General features: G+C 39.3%; 1 protein-coding gene across 1 annotated transcript in view; it reads left to right on the plus strand.

Moving 5' to 3' along the window:
• Positions 1-10,925, plus strand: part of arhgap31 (Rho GTPase activating protein 31) — an 11,084-nt gene extending 159 nt beyond the window's left edge. The window contains exons 1-12 of the mRNA XM_053331985.1: positions 1-195; positions 3,194-3,296; positions 3,776-3,920; positions 5,664-5,746; positions 5,850-5,957; positions 6,105-6,247; positions 6,329-6,539; positions 6,710-6,831; positions 7,232-7,288; positions 7,422-8,066; positions 8,172-8,320; positions 8,717-10,925. The exon at positions 1-195 is cut by the window's left edge and continues 159 nt beyond it. Coding sequence (XP_053187960.1) covers positions 96-195; positions 3,194-3,296; positions 3,776-3,920; positions 5,664-5,746; positions 5,850-5,957; positions 6,105-6,247; positions 6,329-6,539; positions 6,710-6,831; positions 7,232-7,288; positions 7,422-8,066; positions 8,172-8,320; positions 8,717-10,789 — 3,939 coding nt within the window. The 5' untranslated portion in view covers positions 1-95 and the 3' untranslated portion in view covers positions 10,790-10,925. The remainder of the gene's footprint in view (positions 196-3,193; positions 3,297-3,775; positions 3,921-5,663; positions 5,747-5,849; positions 5,958-6,104; positions 6,248-6,328; positions 6,540-6,709; positions 6,832-7,231; positions 7,289-7,421; positions 8,067-8,171; positions 8,321-8,716) is intronic.
• The last annotated feature ends 1,431 nt before the right edge of the window (positions 10,926-12,356 follow it).

The raw sequence follows: 12,356 nt of genomic DNA on the forward strand, positions 1-12,356 counted from the left end.
CTAGAAACTCAACCTTTCTCAGGGTCCTATGGATCGATCGCTGCCCTTCCAAGGATCTGTTTGTTTTAATCAACTGGACTACTAACTGGAACCACATGAAGAATAAAGGGACTAAGCAGAAGTCCAAAAAGAAAGGAAGTGAAAATGCGTTCGGCTGTGACCTGATAGAACATCTCCAGATCTCAGGACAAGATGGTAAACTTTTTATTTAGCTTTCTTTGAAATTTAACACTCCTTTACAAGCAGTTATCATCAAAGTACCTTCTGTTTCTTACATCAGCTACTCAACTCATACAGAGAGGATAACATTTATAATTAAGATTGAGTTTTATTAGTAATTTCCTTAATTAGTATAGTCTATATATACAGATAATGTGTTGAAATGAACAAAGTAAAGACAAAAAAGTGTCTTTACATAATATAGGCTTTGCTTAAGTGTTTCATATAGACTATGAACTGTGAATATACATGTGATTTACATTTAATAAGGCCACCCATTCAGCTATTGGCTGTATTTAATGGCCATTTGTGACTTTGGGTGTGGCTCTATAATTTTTTTGTGTCAATTTCCGACAGTGACTATAGTTCCTATGACGAGTTTTTGTGTCTGACAAAAGACTGGGCGGTGCTGCTGCCTATAGAGGAGAGAAAATAATGAGCCAAGGAGAGAAAAAAAGAACAGAGGTTTACAGCATATTCAAATATGGACTCAAGTTTGCTGTAGATGTTTATACACTTTACTTTTATTTGGTTGTTTCCTTCTTCAGAACATATGCTTTGTTCTTTTCTTACAACCATCATCTGTTAGTTTTTTTTGGCAGTGATATGATGTCATGAAAAGAGTGAACAAGAAGTCTACCACGTGCAGAGTCAACTCAGGCATATGGATGGCTGTGTTGAGGATAACTTTGAGGAAGACCTGCTGGGGTGGACATATCCACAATGCAAGGCGGGGCATTCAAGGCAGGAAGTGAGGGAGGAGGTTTGGGTACCCCTCCGTCATAGATATCCGTCAGACGTATTGTGTTTTTTAAATTGTTGGAGCATTAGTTTGTTGCTGCATTTTAATGATGAATAACCTATCACTGGAAGACACTGATTTCCTAACACAGTCATAAAGTAAGTTTAGATATTAGTGACCATTAAAAAAAGAGTTCAACGTTTATTTTAAATTTCATTTGTGAACAGTGTAGTATTGCCTCAATGTTGCCTGTATAGCTCTACCTCAGTGTGTGTACACAGTGTTGGATCCCTTTTTAGCATTCCAGCTGCACTGAAAATCCAGGACAATGTTGAGTTGCATGCTGTTGGTATTATTGAGGATCTTTACATACAGCCAGAGATGATAAAGTCCACCCCTCTGACAAGATGATTATTAATATATCCCCATTTATTTGTAATATAATATAATAGAACCTGACAGCTAAAAACACACTCTTTCAGTGGTAAAATATAACACATTTTTCAAATAGATAAAAAAAAAACAACCCAAAACAACTTGGCAATAAAAATAAGCATCTGAGTGATTTCATATGCTAAGTTGAAAAAAAGAAGCATAAAGCTCAAATGTCCTGTGTCATGCAGACAAAGGTAAAACTTGTTAAGCTCTGCATTTTGTTTAGACCATACTGTGTCACGTCACTATTGCAAAACCACCATCAGCCACACAGATGACCGCTGGTGTAGGGAAACGTTACAAATGACTATACACAAAGGTTTTGTGAACCTGGTCGTGAACCTTTTAAACATGCTTTAGCCATCATAGAACAATGTTACCATAAAATGTTTCTTGTGCTGTAGTATAGACAGAATTATAAAACATGACAAAAAGGACTGGGAAGCATTTTTGTAAAACCAACCACTGACAAGCAGCTGCAGTTTCAGCATTTGGTGGAACATTGAACATTATTGCAGAAACAAACAACTTGCCTCTGTTGACTCTGTTTCGAGACTGAAACTGAGTCATAAAGTGAATTTCAAAATCAGTTGAAAGTCAAACTGTATTTTGTTGCCACTACAAGGGGCAGACATCTTCCTTCAGTGCAGATTGAGAAGCACTAAATGAAGGCTCCAGAGTTGTTCATCATCCAGCTTTTGACCACAAGCATGTAATTGAAAGTCCAATTAAGTCTAACCCATGAGAATGTAACCAGCAGATTCTTGGTGTCCACAGTGATTACCAAGAAATTAGCCATTGCTGAAAATATTCATTCACATTCATTTTGTGGAGGATGGATTCTGCATTTTGTTTGCAGGATGATCAGTGTGCACTTACCACCATGAGATATCTAACATAAGAGTGTAGTTAAATACTGGAATAGTCTATAATGGGCAGAAAAACAATAAAACAACCACTACATGAGCATCATGAAATAAAATGTCACTCATTTGTAAAACCAAAATATTTAGAAATGACTTGTTGGTTAATGTGAAATACTAAATTTGATCCAGTTAACGTTTATTCTTTATATTTGAAAAGTGAGTAATCCACATTTGATTTTCTCTCATATGCACCAGACTGCACATGCATAACGAAACTAGTCAAGACTGCTGATCTTTATCTTTAAATCCCAACGTGATCAGAATCTTTTTTTTTTCAAATGTACTGATTAGCAATCATTTGTTATTTTTTCTATTAGCTAAAAGGGAAGTTGTGGTTTACACTGAATCAGGGCATGTGATTTAACAGCCACAGCTAAGTCTGGTGATTATAAAAAAGTGCATCCAAACAAGGTTGTGTACAGAATGTGATGTACAGTCCTGTAGTCCAGAAAGCCGTGTAGGTCAGTGGTAACATTTCAAAAGCAGTTTTCTATTAGAGGAAATGTCGTAAGTAATACCAGCTACAAGGACTGGGTGTGTCAACCTTCCTCTGAAACAAACAAACCATTTTTAACTTCCTGTCAAAGTCCACCTACAATCAGTGGCCCTAAGGAATAGAAAACGGCCACGGTGGAACAAACCCCATACCATGAAATACACATTATGTGTATTGTTACTGTTGAAACATTACACCGACAGTTATTTCCTTCTGCTTTTAAGATTATTTGTGGCCTGAATCACCCTCATATCCAAAGTTAGGTGCTGAAACAGGAGGGAAAAAATGTGTTTAGAGTTCTCTAACGTGATTCTCCAACAGTGTTTATATGTTACAGTGTTTGCAGAAATGACTAACACAATCTTTTAACTTAAGTTCCTCAGGTTCTGAAGAAATGTGCAGAGTTTATTGAAGAGCATGGGATTGTGGACGGGATCTACAGGCTGTCGGGGGTCACCTCAAATATCCAGCGTCTCAGGTACTAACTTCATGTAATGTGCGACTAGTGTAGTGAGGCTTTTCTCAAAGTCTATTTATATAACTGTACATCCAAAATCTAGAATCATAGAAAAAATTAAATGTTCAGTGATGTTATGTATGTTCTTCAGGCCATTACTACTGCTTTACTCATCGCCTCTAATTACTGGTGTATACATCCTGTTTGGAACAGCTCCAATTATCCTCAGTTAAATCACAAATAATTGTTGCTATGCTGCATCAAATATTATCTCGTAAGTGTTGGTTCAGCTAATTATTGATCTACTGGGTCCAAAATATAGTTATGGTATATTTATAATATTGTTTTCGCAGATGATCATTGAACTTTCAGTTTTTTTCTGATAACAACATTAGTCGACTGGATACACTTGAATCTAGCATACTGCAACGGTAGTTAGCAGGGGTGTTAAACAATCAAAGCATTCAGCTCACTGTGTGTGTGTGTGTGTGTGCATGCAGGCAGGAATTCAGCTCTGAGGCGTGCCCTGACCTTACAAAGGAAGTGTACCTCCAGGACATCCACTGTGTGGGTTCCTTATGTAAGCTGTACTTCAGGGAGCTACCCAATCCCCTGCTTACATATGAGCTATACGGCAAATTCACTGTAAGTACAAATCACATTCAGATCACACTTTTGTTTTTTGCTAAAGGGAGAAAAGAAAAATCTGTGTGACCCAGAAGTGGTTTGACAATACAAAGAAGTAATTATTAACTGGCAGAATAACCAAAACAGCAGATGTCAATAAATACTATTTATTCCACATAGTCCCTCAGTATATTTGTGTCGACCTTATTTATAACCATTTTTCACAACTGCTTACTATTGATCATAAATCTCTTCCCTGGGGAAAATAGTACCATTAGCAGATGTCAACTGAAATGTAAGAAAAGCATCTAACATGTATAATATTCCCTCTACCACAGCATGAGTTATTATTGTCACCATCTTTATCATTTAAAAGCTTTTCTGCCACATAATCATGGAAAGATGTCCCTGCACATATGACAGACTGTACAATATGAGACTGAACGTTTGCGGTCTGTTTTATTGTTTATGTTTGTGATTTTTGTGGGCTGATACCTTTGCAAATATTGTTCTCTTTTGCACATAGATGTATATGACTTCAGAGCTTGACTTCAAATTGAAAACATTTTGTTTCTGATCCTTGTTTGGGTCACATGAGGGTTTAGGTTTTGTATTGAAACAAGAGCAATAGCATACTGAGATCTGAAAGTCAATTCCACACATGACAACCAGTGTGGCCAAAATTGTGGTGATCACTACATTTAGCACCAGAGAGAAACTTGATGGCAGCGTTTTCTGGATGTACTGTGTGAAAGAGACTTTAGAGAGGAGTAGAAGGGAAGTGAACAGAAATACCAAACTGTAAGGCCTGGTTCATACCATCTGTGTAGCTTTCTGTGTACCTCGCCGAGACATTTGCATAACTTGGCATTCATACATCTCGTGCTGCTTGTGTTTGCTTCTTGCCTGAAAACTCCAGTGTTTTAGGAAAAATCAGTTTCTCACGTGGTGTAAAAACACACAAGAGCCTTGTTGTAAAACTTTTTTTCTCTCAAGTTTTATTGGAAAGACTATTGTCGTTCTCATGAGTGTCTTTCTGGTTTCCTCGGGTTTCAGATGGTCTGCAATCTTGATGTTATGTGCGTTATTGAGTAAAACATTGAGATATTTATTTTCACATGAGTTTGATGTGGCCTCTTTTCAGTGTAATTAATTTGAAGTTAATTGCAGTGTTTTCCATTCATTCTCACAAACATTCAGATACATGGTTGACATGTTTATTATCCATCTTTGGGAGAATTGTGTTTCTGCCACAAGACAAGAGCACGTTTGAAGAGCTACTTATGTTTACGAACTCACACATGACTAAAAAATGCAGCTAACTTGTTCAGCTGTTCGGGCCTCAATCACATTAGTCTGACTGCACGCTCTTCAGCATTTGTTTGTTTACATGAGTTCAGCAGAGAAAGCTTAGGTGAATGTGCAGGTCAGGTAAACCATACAGTGAGATCATAGCTTTATCAGCAGTTCATCAATGCATTGATCCTGTTCACTAAGAAAAACCAAATGTTAGAGGTTATGTTGGTTTAAGGGTATGTATGGAGGTTTTGTGGACAAATTGAAGATAATTCACAGGCTGGATTTTAAGAGAGCTGCTGAGACCACATACTTGGGAATTCAACACAGATTCTGGGTGGAGTAGCGATCTACTTTACTGTGTTTCATAAACTGAAAAGACAACAAGGATCAAACCGTCAATTTTATTTAATTTTTTTTACCAATCCCTGAGGTTGACATGACATTTGCCTATTTCACATTCAGGAAGCGGCCTCGGTCCGGGGAGATCATGAAAGACTTCTTCACATTCAGAGGGTCATCAGAGAACTACCGACCCCTCACTTCAAGTGAGCTTGAGCCCTTTTCACTCTCAACGGTCAAGACAATTGTACAACTGATAGTCCTGTTTGTTCAGTTTTATTTATAACAAGAACTGTCAACTGTCCTCAGGACTCTGGAGTACCTTACTAAGCACTTGGCCCACCTTGCAACCTTAAGCACCGAGACGAACATGCATACACGCAACCTGGCCCTGGTTTGGGCTCCAAATCTGCTAAGGTGATTTTCAGAAATAGATTTAAAAAATGTATGCTTTATGTTGTTGTAAATACAAAAGGAAATGTACAGACACTTTGCAATCCACCAAAATGACCTTATTTACTTCAAAAGATTTCAGCCTTCGTTATTTTCTCTGATTTTTCTCAGATCTAAAGATATTGAGGCTTCTTCTGGTAATGGAGACATGGCTTTCCAGGAGGTGCGGATACAACAGTCAGTGGTTGAGTTTATTCTAAACCACACAGAGCAGATCTTCAGCGATGATTCTGTGGAAATCAAACCCACAGAAGGTATGACATTCATAAGATAAATATTCACTGCTGAACCTTTCAAATTGTATTGGGAAGAACTGACTCATTATACTCCTCCAGGGCCAACTGTGATGTGTGGGGAGAAGAAGTATGCCACACTCCCGATCAGTGGTCAGTGTGGGCCGATGAAACTGATGAGCCTTGAAGAAGCCCAGGCTCGCTCCTTAAGTCCAAACCATCCTGTACATAGAGAACGTCAGCGAGAGAACAGTCTGCCTGATACCAGCACTGCCACGCTCTACCACACTGTCATAGACATATCAGACAGCAAGTATGATGGATTTGAGTTCAGTCTATTAAGTCATTATGAGTGTAATTTACCAGCTGTATGCTTCAGAGTGTTTGGTTTTAGGTTCATCTAAGTGCCTAATTCATGTAAATCAATGTGTTTTTATTGAACACAAGCTGTCTGGTGCTTAATAATCTCTCTGTATCTGTTAGGAGAAAGTTTTCTGGGAAATCTAAGAAGTGGAAGTCCATCTTCAACCTGGGAAGGTCTGTGGACTCAAAGGGAAAACTGAGCCGAAACGGCAGCGTGTTCATAAGGGCACAGGGGATGACAGGTGAGTGTTCAACAGGAATGTAAACAATGCTCAGCCATACACATTTTTAGAGTTTTTATCCTTTTTTCTAATGAAATACAACATTGTGTCACCTCTTCAGCCTATAGACAATTTTAATTTGAAAAAATCCAAATTACACCAGCTGTGGGGTGGGGGTGGGTGGAGGGGGGGATGGATCATTTTTTGGTTGTAGACATAAATTATCATGAAGCAGTGTTAATATAACTGTGTATTAAGACATCACAAGCCAAAAAAGTCCACAGGCAATATCGAAAACCATTTCCATAATAGTCAGAAGTTTAACTCAGTTCACGGGTAAAGACACTTCAATTTTCCAGGCTAAAACACTGTTCCTATGATGTTCAGTGAATGTGTGATAATATTAGTTATTTTTCAACAGAAAAGGCAGCTCTTCGTCCATCCAGGAGCATGGAGTCCTTGTGTTCCTTACCAACAGGTAAATCCTTAATATATTCATTTCCATGAAAAAACTTTATATCCTCTTTATAAAATGGTGTTGTTGAAATTGTTACAGTGACAGGATAGTTTTACAGTTTTTATTGATCTGTTATGTTATTGTTACTGCACAGATGATGACAGAACAGGAAACAACAGTCCAGCTAGTGGACCGGGCAGCATTTATGCCCCAGAGGTAAAATCCAGAACGCTGGGATCTGACTCGCTGTATGACCTGAGTGAACATGAACAAAACTGGGAGTTTAAAGGGACGAAAGCCAGCGGGGCAACAGGAGGCTGGAGCATGAACCAAAAGGGGTCACCAGGTGCTTCTTCTCCCCCCCAAAAAACAGTACCAGAGCAACTAAAAGTGTTTAAAGGTGATGACATTGGCGGCTACAAGCCCACGTCTCCGAAAAATAGGAGGATGTTGTACTCAGGCTCCTCCAACAACAGCTCGTCTCGGCCCTCCTTCCCAGGAAGCTTTTTCCCCCTGGAGTCCTCACCGAGGCATCAGCGCAGAGCTGTCAACATATCCGAGCCCTTTGCTGTGTCCGTGCCACTGCGCGTGTCAGCTGTTATCAGCTCCAACAGCACACCATGCAGAGGGCATGCCAAGGAAAAAGCAGCTGCAGCCGCTCTGAAACCCTGCAAGGAGACCACGGAGCAGAGCAGCAACAGTGGAAAGAGCAACACATTCCCCCAACTGGAACCCAAGAAGCAGGAAGGAACAGAGAAGAAAAACACGCAGGAGCCGGCATCTCAAAAACCTCCAGAGGGTGAGGGCTTCTTCCTTTATAACATTTTAAAATGCTTTTTGTTATGTTTCATATTCAAATTAAACTAATTTCATAAAATGTAATTGAAAACATGTTCCCCCTTAGATACAAGCAAAGAAGTGGTGCAAGAAGGTCAAGAAGGGATCAACAAATCTGAACTGGAACAGCCGACCATTGCAATTGCAAGAGAAGGCAAAGATGCAGCGCCATCTCCTGGGAAACAACTGCACAACCAGCGTACAGCTATGCAACAGGTACATTTGCTGTTGAATTGTAGTTAGTGAAACTTCTACTAGAGCAGAATTACAAGCATTATCATTCATTGGTGCAATTGATTTATGATAAATTGCAAAATTTGTAGAGATTTAAAACAAACAAAAAAAGAAAAGTCAGAGTCTGAAAACTGCAGACCACGTGATATCAGCACTGACTTATTGCCAGTGCCTTTAAAATCATCACTGGTCCTTGCAATTCTCAAAAGTAAAAATTAATGGGGTTTAATGGTGAAATACTAGCATTATATTCTGTATGTAAATATCCTTTGTTAAAATAAGAGATCTTAAGGGACGATTTGTGTTTTTTCGGTGTGTTTTTTTAAAAGAAATTATTATTTTTAATCCTCTCTGTTTTTGTCATTCATAAATTCTTAGGAGAAGAGATCCTCTATTGGGAAAGAGCTGTGGCCTGACCTCCACCACGAACTGAAGATAACTGAACCTGAACTTGACCTGCTGGATGAGACTTTTAAACCTGTTCCCACCTCCAAGAGCACTTGTGAAAGCATGAAGTTAACAATGGATGTGAAATCGAAAAGAAGCCGCAGCTCTCCGTCTCTGACTTTGTTATGTAGGGAGCAGTCTTCAAATACCTCTCTGAGTGATCATGTTCTCACCACTGGATCAGGCTCGGCAAAGAAGCAGCCCTCAGAGTCAGACATCCCATTTTCTCTTCACAAAAACCTTGATGTAGTTGTCAGTGGAAACACAGAAAATGTCTACTCTGCTGCCGTGATGGATAAAAAAGATAAGAAACTGCATCAGATCTCCACAAATATTACATCCCTGAAGAAAGATGATCCATTTGATAGCCAACTTCCTATTTCTTTAACTCAAGTTAAAAATCATTTGACATTAGGGGATGCTCCAACAGTTGGAGGCTTCCCAGCAGCAGATGTTCCTCACAAAAAATCAGAGAAACATGAAATTCCTGAAGGAGACAAAAACGTCTCCTGTGTTGGAGTGAAGAAGACTGTAATTCCTGAGTTGGAAATCATTCAGAGGCTTTCAATATGTTTGGAGGAGAGACGTAAGACCTTGTGGCTGCCAAACCTTGATGATGACGAAGGAGGATGTGGAGGAAACTCAGAGGAGCTGGACTTGGTGGAGCCCTGGGAGGATCTTAGCTCCAACAAGCAGTGGGTGACCAGCCCTCTGCACTCACCCGATGTGGAGGAACTGTTCAAGCAGCTGTCACCCTTCAGCTGTGTGGAGGAGACTTTGAGCTCAGAAGAGGGAAAGATGTCATCTCCTTCGTTTGATAATAAACAATCTAATAAAACATCTCTGGTTAAGAGCAGTGAACGCGTATCAGGAAACATTTCTCAAACTTCCAGTTGCAAACCAGACACTAAATGGACATATTTGCCTGCAGTATCTACACGGGTCGGTGTGAACAGCAGTAATACAACACAAGCTCAGACAGGGAAAAGCAGCACAACAAAACAGAAGTCATCTCAGAGGTTTTACAGACAGATTTCTTACGATGCAGCTTCTTCAGAGAGAAGAGAGGAACACAGCTTTTCTAAACAACACAGGCCATATTCTCTGAATCTGGATCTGGGGCACAGATGCATTAGAGACATTTCTAATCAGCAAAACCGTAATTCATCAGAGTTTTCCTCATGTCAGAGAGGCTTACTGTCCTCAACTGGAGCTGTAAACAACGGGCTACCCTCAGAGTTGGAATTGTTTCTTAATGATCGCCAGGCGCCTCTGCGCAGAAATTCAGCCCCGGTCAGCGTGTCATCAGTCCGTACCGCCTTCATGATAAAGACATGCCAGGCTAAAGCCGTGCCTGTCGTTCCTCCAAAGGTGCAGTATAGTCAGATACCTCACTCCAGACACGAGAATGACTCAGATGCAGCAAAGGAACCAGAAAAGGAATATCCTAAAATGACTGCTGAGAAAAGCAACTCTGCACCTCCCCCAATGATGTCAGATCTAAAGGAAGAGCTGGAGAATAAAGAGCCGGTTCCCAAACACCAAAGACACCCACATGTAGAGAAATCTGCTGAGTCTGCGAGGACCACATCTACTCCAGAACTGCCAGTCATAACAAGGCGACACACTCCCAGTCTTGAAGTCTTTGTAGATTGTCCCAGACCAAACAGAGCGAACATTTTGCAAAGACCATCATTCAGGAACAGACAGAGACCCCAGAGTCTCATCCTGCTCAGCCCTCCTTTTCCCATCATGGACTATCCACCATCAGGTGACGACGGCAAGCTTCTGTCCTCCATCAAGAGCCTGAACGACACGTCAGCTGTGAATGTGTTTTCTAAAGAGATGGCTGAGAATTTCAAGACGCCCGAGGGGATCGGTCTTCAAAACAAAATGACTATTCCAAAAAGTGGTCAGAGACTGGAAACGTCAACCAGCTGCTTCTACCAGCCGCAGAGGAGATCCATGATATTTGACAGCAGGAGCCACCGGCAGATAGAGTGACTGGAGGCGCAGTCACTGACTATGAGACTGGGTGTTTGTACATAGATACAGTATATAAGGAAAATTTTATAGAAACTGAAAGAAAGAGGAGATATGATAACCTGTTGTAAATCATTGTATTTTGTTTGATATAAGTATTTCTTATTTGTGATTCCATATCATTCCTTTTTGCAAAACCATGAAGTATTTGAGAGAGATTTTATGAAGCCATGATGTATGCGAGCACTCGTAATACATGACATGAAGGAAATGTTTTCAAAGGTGCTTAAGAATGATAGACATAGTAAGGCTGCAACTACATAATTTAGTCTTTAAAATGACAGTATTAAAAAAAATAAAAGAATTTTAACAATGCCAATCAAAGATGACACTTTTTAGATGTTTTGTTTTGTCAGACCAAAACCCAAAGCAAGTTTGTTATCATGTATGTCAAAGGAAAGAATTACATCTTAACATTTCAGAAGCCAAAACCAGCAATATTCTTTATTTTTGCTTAAAAAATGACTGTAATTGAAATATTTGGAGCTTAATTTCCTGTCGATCAACTAATTGTTGCAGCTCTAATTTCATTCACAAGTTAGAATATATCAGTAACAGTGTATCACGGCCAGATCTACTCAGAAGGTTTAGAGCTCACACACAGCCAAACACAGAGCCTTTGACTGTTAAAAATCACATCCGTTAACTTACAAATTACAGCTGAATAAAGGTTAATGCACATCACACTCAAAATTCATGAAGATTAGTTGCTTAAACTTGTCATTTTTGTCCAGGATTCAGTTTTGTGAGCACCAGAAAGTGTTTCAATAGATGGTATTCTGGTATGGTGCAGTTCCACCATCTTCATGAAGCTTTGAGGTTCCATTTCTTTGTGTCTATAATGTTATGACATGCTGTCGGACTAATTTTGGTCATCGTATTAAGTTCATAATGTATCAGATTATTACATCTTCACATAAATACACATGCATGAAGTATACAGCGAGGGCTCTGAATATAGGAAGTGTACAGTAAAGGTTAACGAGAAGTAAAGTAAAAAGGTAAACTGAAGAATTGACAATTAAACTGTTAAACAGTTTAACAGCCATGGATCTCATGCAGTTTGCAGGAAGATGTATTTATTTATTCCTTTATTAACTTACACATAAACTTGAGCAAAAGTTAACAATATACTGTATGTAACTTTTGGCTCTGTGATAGGCTGAGGTCAATGTGATTTTTAGCTGATATTTAAGAGGAAATTCCTATTTCTGATATGCATATATCAGAAACATAACAGTATTTACCCACAGAAAGACTTTAATTCATTTGTATCTTTATTTTCTGTAAGCTTTGTATTTTATGGCAGTTTTTAAATGTGTTGTTTTTGACAATAATGAGAAACCAGCATTGTAGAAAAAAAGTATCTATGTGAAGTAAAATCCTGGAGCTGCTCCCCTGACTGTAAACTGGAGGTTGACTGTGTGCACACTGACTGTATTCAATGTGTTTGGACCTTGATGGTGCTTTGAGTCAAAGTCTAATGTTAGCATCTGAAAACAGGGTTTTGTTTCTTTTCTTTGCATTT

This window comes from Scomber japonicus, chromosome 13 (genome assembly GCF_027409825.1).
Source record: "Scomber japonicus isolate fScoJap1 chromosome 13, fScoJap1.pri, whole genome shotgun sequence".
NCBI lineage: Eukaryota > Metazoa > Chordata > Actinopteri > Scombriformes > Scombridae > Scomber > Scomber japonicus.